The 14769-nt window shown below is 39.1% G+C and overlaps 1 protein-coding gene across 3 annotated transcripts in view; it reads left to right on the top strand.

Moving 5' to 3' along the window:
• The window catches only part of RAPGEF4 (Rap guanine nucleotide exchange factor 4), a 334045-nt gene extending 332199 nt beyond the window's left edge, over positions 1–1846 (top strand). For all 3 annotated transcript variants that reach the window (XM_061435215.1, XM_061435208.1, XM_061435223.1), the window contains one exon: positions 468–1846. In XM_061435215.1, coding sequence (XP_061291199.1) covers positions 468–595 — 128 coding nt within the window. In that variant the 3' untranslated portion in view covers positions 596–1846. The remainder of the gene's footprint in view (positions 1–467) is intronic.
• The last annotated feature ends 12923 nt before the right edge of the window (positions 1847–14769 follow it).

The following is a 14769-nucleotide window of genomic DNA, read 5'->3' as shown; positions in this document are numbered from 1 at the left end:
CTGTATGTTGTCTGCAAGTATTAAGGGCAAGAGTCGCACTGGCTTGCTTCAGGTCAGCTCAGGTGTTAAGTGCTTTTGTTAGAAGCTAATGAGAACTATGTCTTTTTGCCATTAGTCCTCCTCTGGGTCAAAGGGAGTAGAGATCAGTGATATACTCTGGGGGATGGCAAGGGGAAACAATTTTAATATATAACCAGGGTTGTCAGGTGACGCTTTCATTTTTATTTGGTGTTTTTAAAACAATATCTGATGCAAAGGAAAATGATCAAAATAGGCAATAGGGAAGAAAAGGGTGGGAGGGAAGAGATGGAACATCCAAGTAGAAACAGTTCAATGAATACAGTGTGTTGAAAGGTCTTGATGGAAACCAGGAATCCATGATAAATGTAATAGGCTGAAGAAAATAAAGCTGTATCTTATATGCATATATTATGCAATGCCAATCCTACTCTTTGCTCTTTTGATAGATCCTGATGCAGCTCAAGCTAATAAGAACCACCAGGATGTCCGGAGTTACGTTCGGCAATTAAATGTGATCGACAACCAGAGAACTTTATCACAGATGTCACACAGACTAGAGCCTCGTCGACCATAGACATTTCAAGTGCCCAGAACAACGTTTGCCTCCATTCACAATCTTTAAAAAATGCCATTTATGCTACTACTGACCATACTGTCACTAGAGAATTCTATAAAACAAGCAAAAACCCATCCTGAGACATCTCAGGGCTGCATTCAGCTTACCAGCATCATGACAAAGAGAAGAAATTCTTTGACTTGCATACAGCTTGCACACTCTAACTTAGAAATCCCCTGTTCATAGTCACCTTATTTTATTTCCAGTCGTGCCATCTTCTTTGCTGAAACATAAAATAAGAGCAACATGAAGAGTATGGTAGAAATATCATTGTCAAGAGAAGTATCAAGCTCCTGATATTTTTTCTAGGAGTATTTACAGGATGAGATGTGCTACAAATGGTATTTATTTGGCTACATCAGTGGTGGTATAGTTTCATAATTTCTAACTCAACATCTTGATTTGAGCATGGGGTTTTTGGAAGGTGTTGAGGAATCCATGTAACTCCAAACTAGAGGCTGTATTCTTCCATCTTCATAGTCTTACCTCTGAAGGAATTGTACCTGACCACATTACTATAAAACATTCTGGCTATTTATGTAATTTTAGGGAAGACTGGTCTGTAATTTCTGAATGACTTACAGAATAATATTTATGTTTACAATATAACTTTTTAAAATTTACAAATCAGGATTGCATATATAAGAATTCCACTAAGAAACTCTAAGGTTCTTAAAATTGCCAGCGTTAAGATTAAAAAAAAAAAAGAACATTTCAGAAGAGCACAATATGCACAAAACATTTTTCAAAATTATTTTCCTGGGCATTAAAAAACCTTTACTATTGGCTAATTATTGTTACTGATTTAAAAAACCCACATATTTTCTGGACTTAAATGTTATTACAGATACCTTAATTTTCAGCAATTGTTTTGCACTTTCAAATAGATTGTAAATAGTTCATTCAATCAATGGTATAGAGTTATTTATTTGCTACATAATAGATATTGTGCCAAATAATTACTTTTTATTTATTTAGTATGTAATTTTGGAGTACATTTTTTCCTGTTTCCACAATTAGGCTACATTATGTGCAGGAATTGTATGTATGTATATCTTCTGTAAATAACAATTAGTATCTTCATTAAATATAATTGTGACAAGAAGTATTGTTCTCAGTTCCTATAATATAGGAGAGATAACCACTTGGCATGGTGGAGTCCTGTATATTTTTTTTAATTGAAATAAAATTCACATACTCTAAAAGTCACCTTTTTAAAGTATACAGTTCATTGGTTTTTAGTATATTCATAAGGTTGTTCAACATCATCACTATATAATTCAAGAACATTCTCCTTATCCCTTAAATGAACCCCATACCCTCTAGCAGCTGGTCCTCACTTTCCTCTCTCACCAGTCCCTGGAAACCACTACAGTCAGCCCTCTATATACAAATGAGTTCTGGTCTGAGAGTGCATTTATAAGCCTAATTTTTTATAAGTCCAACAAAATTAGCCTAGCTACCCAACTAACAATCAACTACATAGCTTTATAATAGGTACTATACATATACTGTACATATAATAGGTACTGTACATATATTAGATATATAGGTACTGTAATAGGTTTATACTATTTTTCACACAAATATGTAAAACAAGCACAAAAAATAAAGACAACATTTTTAATCTTATAGTACAGCACCTTGAAAAGTACAGTAGTAGTACAGTAAAACTAGCATACAGGGGCTGGCATCAGATGAACAGGCAAGAAGAGTTACTGACTGGAGGAGGGCAAGGGGGTGGGAGATGGTAGAGCTGAACAACACTCAGCAGAAGGAGACTAAGGGCAAGTTGCAATTTCACTCACGCCTGATGCTGATGAAACACATGTTCACATCTTTGAAAGTTCTCAAAGATTCATATATAGGGGACTTACTGAGTCTGCCGTGTCTATGAATTTACCTATTCTAGACATTTTGTATAAACAGAATCATATAATGCAGAGTCTTTTGTGTCTGGTTTGTTTCACTTAGTATAATGTTTCAGGGTTCATCCACATTGCAGCAGGTATCAGGACTCCATTCCTTTTTATGGCTGTATAATATTCCATGATATGGATATGTCACATGTTGTTTGCTTATTTATCAATTAATTGTTGATTAATTGAAAACTAGGTTGTTGCCACTTTTTAGCTGTTAGGAATACTGCTGCTATGAAGAGGCACTGGATTTTAGAGCTATTATGGGTCCTACACCACTTTTTTAGTGATTTGAGCAATTGGTATACTGCTGCTGCTGCTGCTAAGTCGCTTCAGTCGTGTCCGACTCTGTGCGACCCCATAGACGGCAGCCCACCAGGCTCCCCTGTCCCTGGTATTCTCCAGGCAAGAACACTGGAGTGGGTTGCCATTTCCTTCTCCAATGCATGAAAGTGAAAAGTCAAAGTGAAGTCGCTCAGTCGTGTCCAACTCTTAGCGACCCCATGGACTGCAACCCACCAGGCTCCTCTGTCCATGGAATTTTCCAGGCAAGAGTCCTGGAGTGGGGTGCCATTGCCTTCTCCAAATTGGCATACTACTTGATGAAAAAATTTCCAAGACAATTTAATTCCCCAACCCATGTCTGTTTTTTAATGTCAGCATTTTCAGGCTATAATCTCACAAGTTCACAAACTGTTCCTTCCAAAACACACACAATTGCAGAGCGAGACACAAAACCAAGATGACATCTTCAAAAAATTGGGAAACCATAATATACCCCCTTCTTAGAAATGATTCCCAGTGTTCATTAACATAGTCAGGGCTCTGAGAAGTCCTGCTGTAATCCCTTTTCACATTCACAGTCAAAGGCCTCTGAGAAATGCCACAGCAGCCAAATGCCTTTCTGTGTTCATTCATGTAATAATTCAAGGTCCCCAGGCACAGGGGTGATGTTTTATGTAACATTATGCCTTCTATCCAGAGTCGAGCTGAAAGCCTAGAATTTACCAGAGAATTTTAAGTCACCAAATAAATTTTATTGAAGTTATTATTCTTCAGCATTATACCATCTCATAGACCTTAGTATCAGCTGCAGTTTCCCTTATATAATGTGTAATGCTTTCCCACTATTATATAGTTTTCTTTCCTAGATAATTTTAAAAGCTGACAAAATGAAGCTGATAGCCTATCCCTTGGGCATCTTTGCTCTTGTTTACTCTTCCTTACTCCTATCTTACTTAAAAGCTGGTATCCTACATGACATCCTTCCTTTCTTCCAATTCCATGGTGACTGACCCCTTTTGACCTTATTTTAATTTGGATCCCACATTATTCAAAACTAATACATACTCTCCCATTATATTCCCCTTGGTCTTCCAAACGAGAATAACTATTGCTATACTTAATAAAGATAAGGGATGTTTAATTATGTCTGGCTTCTTTGAAAATGCATTAAATGCCATTATTCAAGGTAGAGATGGTGAAGTAAAAGAATTCACCCAGCAAAAAGAGTAGTAGCCAAGCAACCCTCCCTGAAGCAGGAGATGCAGTTAATACTTTAAAACTTGCAAACAAGCCAAGAGAAAATGAGAAGCCTACAGGGTCACAAGAAGGATAATGAGGTTTTCTAGAAGATGTGAGAAAGAAGAAAGAATGTTTTTACCAAAAGCGCCTGCAGAAAATTATACATTTAAGTGTTTAACATACCTGCTTAGCACAGTGTACAGAAACTAAGCTTTTCCAGCAATTTTTGAATGCCATGCAGGTTAAATAAATTTCTCCTGAATTCAATGGCATTTCCTCTGAAATATGAATGCAAATCAATGACTACCAGTGTGGGGAAATTAAAAGAAGTGTCATTCTGATTTCACATTGGGCTTCTAATTTTTTTGAAAAATAAGCACAGAAAATGCAGTGTTGTAAAAATGAACCCCTACCTCAAATAGTTTTCCTTTACCTGTTAATCTAAAATGTACTGCCTTTCTTGCTGTGGAATAATCTTCATTTCCTCCACTTGTCTTACATAGAGAAGAATGTGGTATTAGATGATCAGAGCATAGCATCAATGACTTAAAAACTGGAGAAGAATCTTTAACTTATTAATAGTTCGATATTGTTAGTTATCTTTCTATTCATTCATTCATTAGCCAGTAATGATTGAAGGGCTTATAAGTGAGTGCCAGGCCCTCAATGATCTCAGGATTCAATGTAAGGAAAAACTAGAGGGTCTCTGTTCTCCTAGAGCTTATCATCTACTGATGAAAACTAAAGAGTAACCAAATAAACAAGAAAACATAAAGACACTTCCAAGGAAGGATATAGAGTTGCTGGAACATGTAGTAACAGGACTTAACCTGATCTGAGGTGAGGAAATGTTTTCTGTGGAGGAACAGTTGATCTGAACGCTGAAGGATGAAAATGCTAACTCAGCAGAGAGAGAGGAGAGAATGTGTTCTAAGGAGGAAACAACCTCAGCAGCATGAAGAACAGAAGGTGAAAACCTCACTGTGGAAGAGCAGAGACAGCAAGGGTGAGCAGGTGCAAGGTGTGCTGGAGACGTGAGACAGGCTCTGAGCGGGCAGAGCCTTGCACGGCCTTTTTAAGGACCTTTGTCTTTTATCCCAGAGCAGTAGGAAGCCTGAAGTGCTCAAGGCAGGGGGTTGCATTTCTAATAGCAGCTCTTACAGGCCAGGGCCATTGCTTTATGATATCTCACTGTGGATGACACACATTGTACCTAATTCCTTAATTACTTATTATACAGGCTTAAACGTAAGGCAGAGAGAATTGTGCATAATGGTAAATACTAGAGTAGTGGCGGGCCTAGATACCCACACAGAGTCAAATACCCTTCTTCCTCCTGACTTGGTCCATACTGGGCTACTTTTAAATTTTTGGTTGTGGTAAAATATAGATATTATAAAATTTACCATTCTGACCATTTTTGAGTATACAGTGCAGTGGCATGAAGTACATTCACATTGTGCAACCATCACCACTATCCACCTCCAAAACTTTTCATCAGTCTAAACTGAAAACCCCTATTATGTAACTCCCCACTTCCCCCTACCCCCAGCCCCCAGAAGCTACAATAGCAAGTCCCATACACATGAATAAGTTTCGGTCCAACAGTGCGTTCTTAAGTCCAATTTCTTCATGTAAGTACAACAAAGTTAGCCTAGGCACCAGCTAACACAATATAGTACTGCACTGCAATAGGTTTATAGTACTTTTCACACAAATTACACCAAAAAAGACAAAAGACAAAGAGAATATTTTTATTCTTATAGTGCAGTATGCTGAAAATCACAGCAGTACAGTACAACAGTACAAACCTAGACAGCATATTAAAAAAGACAGACCTTACTTTACCTACAAACGTCCATATAGTCAAAGCTATGGTTTTTCCAGTAGTCAGGTACAGATGTGAGAGCTGGACAATAAAAAAGGCTGAGCACCAAAGAAATGATGCCTTTGAACTGTGGTGCTAGAGACTCTTGACAGTCCCTTGGACAGCAAGATCAAACCAGTCAATCCTATAGGAAGTCAACCCTGAATATTCACTGCAAGGACGGATACTGAAGCTAAAGCTCCAATACCTTGGCCCCTGGTGCAAAGAGCTGACTCATTGGAAAAGACCCTGATGCTGGGAAAGATTGAAAGCAGAAGAAAAAGGACGGAGCATGAGATGGTTGGATGGAATCACCGACTCATTGGACATGAGTTTGCGCAAACTCCAGGAGACAGTGAAGGACAGGGAAGCCTGGTGTGCTGCAGTCCATGGGATCACAAAGAGTGGGACACAACTGAGCGACTGAACAACAGTACAACTAGCATACAGGACATGTTCATACCTTTCAAAGTGTCAACTTGAAGGTTCATATGTAGAGGACTTACTGTACCCCCCTTCTATGGATTTAGAAGTTACCTTATCTAAGTGGAACCATACAATAGCTGTCCTCTTGCAGATCCGAGGAGAGGACTGGGGTTGGGTGCACGGAGATGGGCCAAAGGGACTGGAGTGTGGTCCAGGCCACAACCAGGGATGTGCACAGGATGGAGCCCAGGTTTGCCATAAAAGCCCCACTGTTGATCTGCATACCAAGGGAGGGGTGGGGCCCCACCATATCAGCCTCTTAGCACACTCACAGTGGGCATGGCTCTGCCTCTGTGAGCTCTGGGAGCGTGCAAGCAGCCATGAAACTAAAAGGAGCTCCCAGTAGGAGCACTCCAGTAATATCTACCTCACACTGCAGCTCAGAAATGCATCTGAGGGCTTCTGTTTCAACTTGGAAGCAGACCCTGACCCTAACAGACAACCCCAAAGCAAAGAGGAAGCCCTGCTCAGTGTCCAGAGTAGTCTCTGTTCAACACAACACCAGTTGCACCCCCTAACAAGGGGATAATGGCCAGCACACACAGAGAAAAGAGGTGACAGGCATCCATACCAAAAACAGCCCTCACGGTAAAATTATTACACTCACACAGGCTACACTGGGATGCTCCCACATAAAATTGCCCTTTAAGATCAAAGTAGATAACTGTTTCTCCTACGTCCAGAGAAACAAAGAAAGTTAAGTAAAATGAAAAAGCAGAGGAATTACTCCCAACTAAAAGAACAAGAGAATTTCCTTGAAAGAATAATGAAACAGATGTCTCCTGTCTACTAAACACTGAGTTCAAAATGGACGTAATATAAATACTGAAGGAAAGAAAGGGCTATCAATAGAAACAGGGAGTTCCCTGGTGGTCTAGTGGTTATGACTTTTTACTGCTGTGGCACAGGTTCAAACCCTGGTCAGAGAACTGATATCCCACACATCTCATGGCATGGCAAGGGAAAAAAGAAATATAGATCATTGTAACAAGGAAGTAGAAACTATAAAGAGAAGCCAATGAAAATTTTAAAACTCATTTGCCAAAACAAAAACTGAGCTAAAGGCAGTAAGTAGCAAACTAAATAATACAGAAGAATGAACAAGTGATCCGAAAGCTAGAACAATGGAAATTATCCAATCACAACCGGAGACATAAAGATAAGTGAAAAAAAAAATGAAAGCAATAAGCAAGACCTCTGGGATAATTAGAGTGAGCCAACCTATGCATAACTGGAATCCAGAATAAGAAGAAACAGGGGAATATAAAATATATTTGAAGCAATTATGGCTGAAAATTTCCCAAACCTAAAGAAGGAAAAAGATATCCAGGTACAGGAAGCATAGAGAGTCCCAAACAAGATGAACCCAAACAGACCCACACCAAGAACAGTATAATTAAAATGACTATTAGTTAAAGTTAAAGATAGAAAGAGTCTAAAGGCAGCAAGAGAAAAACAGAGTTAGTCACAAGGGAACCCCCATAAGGGTATCAGCTGATTTCTCTACAGAAACATCACAGGCCAGGAGGCAATGGCAAGTATATTCAAAATCCTAAAAGGGAAAAACTACCAAATGAGGATACTCTATCAGCAAGATTATCATATAGAATTGAGGAAGAGGGAATTTCTTAGACAAGCTAAAAAATTAAAGAATACAGTGAGATTAAGCTTATCCTTAAAAAAACTACTGAAAGGTATTCTCTAAATAGAAAAGAAGCAATAACACACAGGAAAGAGAAAATCATAATAGGAAAGTGAATCATTTAAATAAGCCAGTATGTAGATTTCTAAAGTTTTTTAAATTGTGAAAGCAATTGTACGCATAATGAACAGCAAAAGGATAAACATGAAGATGTAAAAGAGGACATCAAAAGGTGGAAACAAGACGCCAGAGTAGAAGGATGTGACCTCACTGCTTCAGACGAAAACACCAAATCACAGCTGACTGCTAAGCAACCATCAACGGAAAAACACCGGAGCCTATCAGAAAGGATACCCTACACCCAAAGACAAAGCAGCAGCCACAACCAGGTGGCAGGAGGAACACAGGCACAGTAAAATTGAATCCCATATCCTACAGATGGGCAACCCACAAACTAGAAAATAGTTATATCAAAGAAGCACTCCCACAGGGGTGAAAGTTCTGAGCACCAGGTTAGACTCCTCACTCTGGGGGTCCGGCAATGGGAAGAGGAGGCCCACAGAAAATCTGGCTTTGAGGGTCAGTGGGGTTTGACGGCAGGAATTCCAGAGGACTGGGGGAAACAGAAACTCTACTCTTGGGGGTGAACACAAGGTCTCTTGCACACCAGGACCCAGGGGAAAAAAGCAGGGACTTCTTAGGATTCAGGGCCAGGTTACCTGCTGGTATTGGAGGGTCTCCTGTGGAAGTGGAGTGAGAGGAGGTAGCTGCAGCTCACTGCAGGAACAAACACAGGGACAGTGGTAGTTCTGGAGAGCATTCATTAGCGTTAGCTCTCCTGGAGGCTGCCAAGATCTGGAACCACTCAATAGCCTATAGGGTTCACTACTGAAACACCACAGGTCAAACAACCAACAGGGCAAGAATACAGCTCCACCCATCAGTAGACAGGCTGCTTAAAGTCTTTCTGAGGACACAGCTGCCCACTAAACATACCCTTTGACATGTCCCTTTCCAGAGGAACAAGACCCAGCTCTACCCACCAGTGGATAGGAAGCAGTACCTCCCACCAGGGAGCCTATACAAGCCTCTTAGACAATTTCATCCACCAGGAAGCAGACTGTAGAAGCAAGAAGAATTACAGCCAACCCTGCAGCTTGCAGAAGAGAAACCTCAATCACAGCAAGTTAGACAAAATGAGACAGCAGAGAAACATGACCCAGAAGAAGGAAGAAGATAAAATAAAACCCCAAATAACAACTAAATGAACTGGAGATTAGGCAATCTACCCAAAAAAGAATTCAAAGTAATGATAGTAAAGATGATCCAAGATCTCGGAAAAAGAACTGAGGCACAGATTGAGATACAAGAAATGTTTAACAAAGACTGAGAAGAACTAAAGAATAAACAGAGATGAACAATGCTATGCTATGTTATGCTAAGTCACTTCAGTCGTGTCCAACTCTGTGCGACCCCATAGACGGCCTCCCACCAGGCTCCTCTGTCCCTGGGATTCTCCAGGCAAGAACACTGGAGTGGGTTGCTATTTCCTTCTCCAATGCATGAAAGTGAAAAGTGAAAGTGAAGTCGCTCAGTCGTGTCCAACTCTTAGCGACCCCATGGACTGCACCCCACCAGGCTCCTCTGTCCATGGGATTTTCCAGGCAAGAGTACTGGAGTGGGGTGCCATTGCCTTCTCTGAGATGAACAATACAATAACTGAAATGAAAAATACACTGAAGTAGTCAATAGCAGAATAACTGAGGCAGAAGAATGGATAAGTGAACTGGAAGACAGAATGGTGGAAATCACTTTCATGGGATAAAGAAAAAAAAATGAAAAGAAATGAAGACACTCTAAGAGACCTCTGGGACAACACTAAATATGTCAATATTTGCATTATAGGGGTTCCAGAAGGAGAGAAGAGAGAAGGAAAGGACCTGGGGGAATATTTGAATATTCAAAAATATTTGAATATTCAAAAATATTCAAAAATATTTGAATAGCGGAAATATTCAAAAATATTTGCAATATTCAAAAATATTTGAATAGCTGAAAACTTCCATAACATGGGAAATGAAACAGTCACCCGAGTTCAGGAAGTGCAGAGAATCCCAGGCAAGATAAACCCAAGGAGATACACGTCAAGATACAAAATAATCAACTGACAAAAAATTAAAAACAAAGAATAAATATTAAAAGCAAAAAGATGAAAGCAACAAACAACATACGAGGGAATTCCTACAAGGTTAGGAATTCCTACAGCTTTTGGTTTCTAGGCAGAAACTGCAGGCTAGAAGGGAGGGACACCATGTATTTAAAGTGATGGAAGAGAATAACCTACAACAAGAATACTCTATCCAGCGAGGCTCTCATTCAAATTTGATGAAGCAATCAAAAGATTTACAGACTAAAGCTAGACTAACACCACCAGACTGGCTTTGCAACAAATGTTAAAGCAACTTCTCTAGGCAAAAAAGAAAACATCACAACTAGAAACGAGAAAATTATTAATGGAAAAGCTCACTGGTAAAGGCAAACGTACATTAAAGGTAGGAAATCATCTGCACACAAATAATATATCAAAACTAGCAATTGTGAGGAGAGGAGAGCAAAAATGCAGGATATTGGAAATGCATTTGAAATTAAAAGACCAGCAACTTAGAACAATCTTGTTTTTATAGGCTGCTATATAAAAACTTCATAGAAATCACAGCCAGAAAAATACAATAGATACACACAAAAAAAGAAAAAGGAATCAAACGTAACACTAAAATTAAATCAGCAAGTCATGAACAAGGAGGAAGGGAAGAAAAAACATCTACAAAAACAAATAGAAAACAATTAACAAAAGGACAACAACTGGAACATCGCTGTTGTTGTTTAGTCACTAAGTCATGTCTGACTCTTTTGCCACCCCATGGACTGTAGAGCACCAGACTCCTCTACCCATGGGATTTCCCAGGCAAAAACACTGGAGCAGATTGCCATTTCCTTCTCTAGGGGAGCTTCCCAACCCAGGGATTGAACCTGGGTGTCCTGCATCGGTAGGCTGATTCTTTAACACTAAGCCCCCAGGGAAATAAATAATTACCATAAACATAAACAAATTAAATGCTCCAACCAAAAGACATAGACTGGCTGAATGGATACAACAAGAGCTGTATATATGTTGTCTACGGCTCAGAGGTTAAGGCGTCTGCCTGCAAGGCGGGAGACCTGGGTTCGATCCCTGGGTTGGGAAGATCCCCTGGAGAAGGAAATGACAACCCACTCCCGTATTCTTGCCTGAAGAATCCCATGGACAGAGGAGCCTGGTGGGCTACAGTCCACAGGGTCGCAAAGAGTCGGACACGACTGAGCGAGTAGGAAAAAAAAAACGAGAAACCCATTTCAGATGTAGGGACACACAGAGACTGAAAGTGAGGAATGAAAATCAAAAGAAAGCTGGAGCAGCAATACTCATATCAGACAAAATAGACTTTAAAATAAAGAGCATTATAAGAAACAAAGAAGGACACTATATAAAGATCAGGGGATCAATCCAAGAAGAAGATATACCATTGTAAATATGTATGCACCCAACATAGAAGCCCCTAAATTAAAAGGAAAAACTAACAACCATAAATGGAGAAATCAACAGTAACACAGTAATAGTAGGAGACTTTAAACCCCACTTTCATCGATGGACAAATCATCCAGACATATAGTGGATAAGGAAACATAGGCCTTAAGTGACACATTAGACCAGACAGACTTAACTGATATTCATAGAGCACTCCGTCAAAAGTCAGCAGAACACACATTATTCAAGTGCACGTGGGACATTCTCAGAATTGATCACATGCTGGGTGACAAAACAAGCCTCAGTAAATTTAAGAAAACGGAATCAATCATCTTTTTTGACCACAATGCTATAAGATTAGAAATCAACTACAAGTTAAAAACTGTAAGAGAAAAACAAAACCCAGAACATGGAGTCTAAACAATAATGCTACTAAACAACCAATGGATCACTAAATAAACCAAAGAGGAAATAAAAAAATTACTGACAGACAAATGAAAATGAAAGCACAGCAATCCAAAACCTATAGGAACCAGCAAAGGAAGTTCTAAGTGGGAAGTTATAGCAATAAAATCTTACGTCAGGAAACAAGAAAAAGCTCCATAAGCAACCTAAGCTTACACCTAAAGCAACTAGAAAAAGAACAAACAAAACACAGTTAATAGAAGAAATCATAAAAAGAAGAAGAAATAAATGAAATAGAGACTTAAACAATAGGAAAAAATCAATGAAACTAAAAGTGGTTTTTCTGAAAAGACAAAAAATTGGACAAACCTTCTGCCAGACTCATCAAGAAAAAAAAGAGAGGGGGCTCAAATCAATAAAATCAGAAATAAGAAAGGGGAAGTTATACTGGACACAAAAGAAATACAAAGGATCATAAGAGACTACTACAAGCATCTATATGCCAATAAAATGGACATCCTAGAAGAAATGGAAAAATTCTTAGAAAGGTACAGTCTCCCAAGGCTGAACCAGGAAGAAACAGAATATAAACATAAACAGACCAATCACAAGTACTGAAATTGAAACTGAGGTTTAAAAACTCCTGACAAACCAAAGTCCAGGACCAGAAAGCTTCACAGGCAAATTCCATCAAATGTTTAGAGAAAAGTTAAAACCTATCCTTCTGAACAGAGAAGGCAATGGCACCCCACTCCAGTACTCTTGCCTGGAAAATCCCATGGATGGAGGAGCCTGGAAGGCTGCAGTCCATGGGGTCGCTGATTGTCTGACACAACTGAGCGACTTCACTTTCACTTTTCACTTTCACGCACTGGAGAAGGAAATGGCAAGAACACTCCAGTGTTCTTGCCTGGAGAATCCCAGGGACGGGAGCCTGGTGGACTGCCGTCTATGGAGTCGCACAGAGTCGGACATGACTGAAGTGACTTAGCAGCAGCAGCATCCCTCTGAAATTACGGAGGAAGGAACACTCCCAAACCACCATCAACCTAATACCAAAATCAGACAAAGATACCAAAAAAAAAAAAAAAAAAAAGGAAGAAAATTACAGGCCAACATCACTGATGAATATACATGCAAAAATCTTCAACAAGATACCAGCAAACTGAATCCAACAATACATTAAAAGGATCATACACCATGATCAATTTATGGTGTGGAATTTATCCCAGGGATGCAAGGATTTTTCAGTATCCACAAATCAATCAGTGTGATACATCACATCAAGCCACATGATCCATCGCAATAGATGCCAAAAAAAAAAAAAAATCTTTTGACACAATTCCACACCAATTTATAATAAAAACTCTCCAGAAAGGAAGACATCTCAACATAATAAAGGCCATATGTGACAAACCTAGAGCAGACATCATACTCAATGATGAAAACCTGAAAACATTTCCTCAGGAACAACAAAAGGGTATCCACTCTCACCACTTTTATTCAACATAGATTTGGAAGTCCTAGCCATGGCAATAAGAGAAAAAAATCAAAAGGAATCCAAATTGAAAAAGAAATAAATTTGTTACTGTTTGCAAATGACATCGTATCACAGGTAAAAAATCCTAAAGATGCTACCAGAAACCTAAATACTAGAGTTCATTAATGAATTCAGTAAAACCACAGGATACAAAATATATAGAAATCTTAGCATTTCTATACACTGACAATGAAAGATCAAAAAGAGATATTAAATAAACAATCCCACTTACACTGCATCAAAAAGAATATATAGAAATAAATCTACCTAAGGAGGAAAAAGACCTGTACTCTGAAAACTATGATTCTGATAAAAGAAATTGAAGATGATGCAAATAGACATGCTAACAAGGTAATGCTCAAAATCCTTCAAGCTAGACTTCAGCAGTACATGGACCAAGAACATCCATATACACAAGCTGGATTTTAAAAAGGCAGAGGAACCAAATTGCCAATACCCATTGGATCACAGAGAAAGTGAGGGAATTCCAGAAAAACATCTACTTCTGCTTTGTTGACTACACTAAGGTCTTTGACTGTGTGGATCACAACGAACTGTGGAAAATTCTTAAAGAGATTTTACCTATTTTAGGAAAAACCTGTATGCAGGTCAAGAAGGAACAGTCAGAATCAGACGTGGAACAACAGACTGGTTCAAAATTGGTAAAGGAGTACATCAAGGCTGTATATTGTCACTCTGCTTATTTAACATACATGCAGAGTACATCATGTGAAATGCCAGGCTGGATGACTCACAAGCTGGAATCAAGATCGCCTGGAAAAATATCAACAACCTCAGATATGCAGATGATACCACTCTAAAGGCACAGAGCAAAGAGGAATTAAAGGGCCTCTTGAAAGGGGTGAAAGGGGAGAGTGAAAAAGCTGGCTTAGATTAAAAAAACCAAGATCATGTCATCCGGTCCCATCACTTTATGGCAAATAGATGTGGAAAATGTGAAAACAGTAACAGATTTTATTTTCTTGGGCTCCAAAATCACTGTGGACAGTGACTAAAGCCATGAAATTAAAAGACACTTGCTCCTTGGAAGGGAAGCTATGACAAAACGTTTTTTTTTTAAGTCACTCAGTCATGTCTGACTCTTTATGACCCCATGGACTATATAATATGAAGTCCATGGAATTCTCCAAGTCAGAATACTGGAATGGTTTCCCTTCTCCAGG

Source organism: Bos javanicus, chromosome 2 (assembly GCF_032452875.1).
Source record: "Bos javanicus breed banteng chromosome 2, ARS-OSU_banteng_1.0, whole genome shotgun sequence".
In the NCBI taxonomy this organism is placed as follows: domain Eukaryota; kingdom Metazoa; phylum Chordata; class Mammalia; order Artiodactyla; family Bovidae; genus Bos; species Bos javanicus.
Note: the sequence above shows the minus strand (reverse complement) of the source record. Positions and strands in the feature narration are given on the sequence as shown.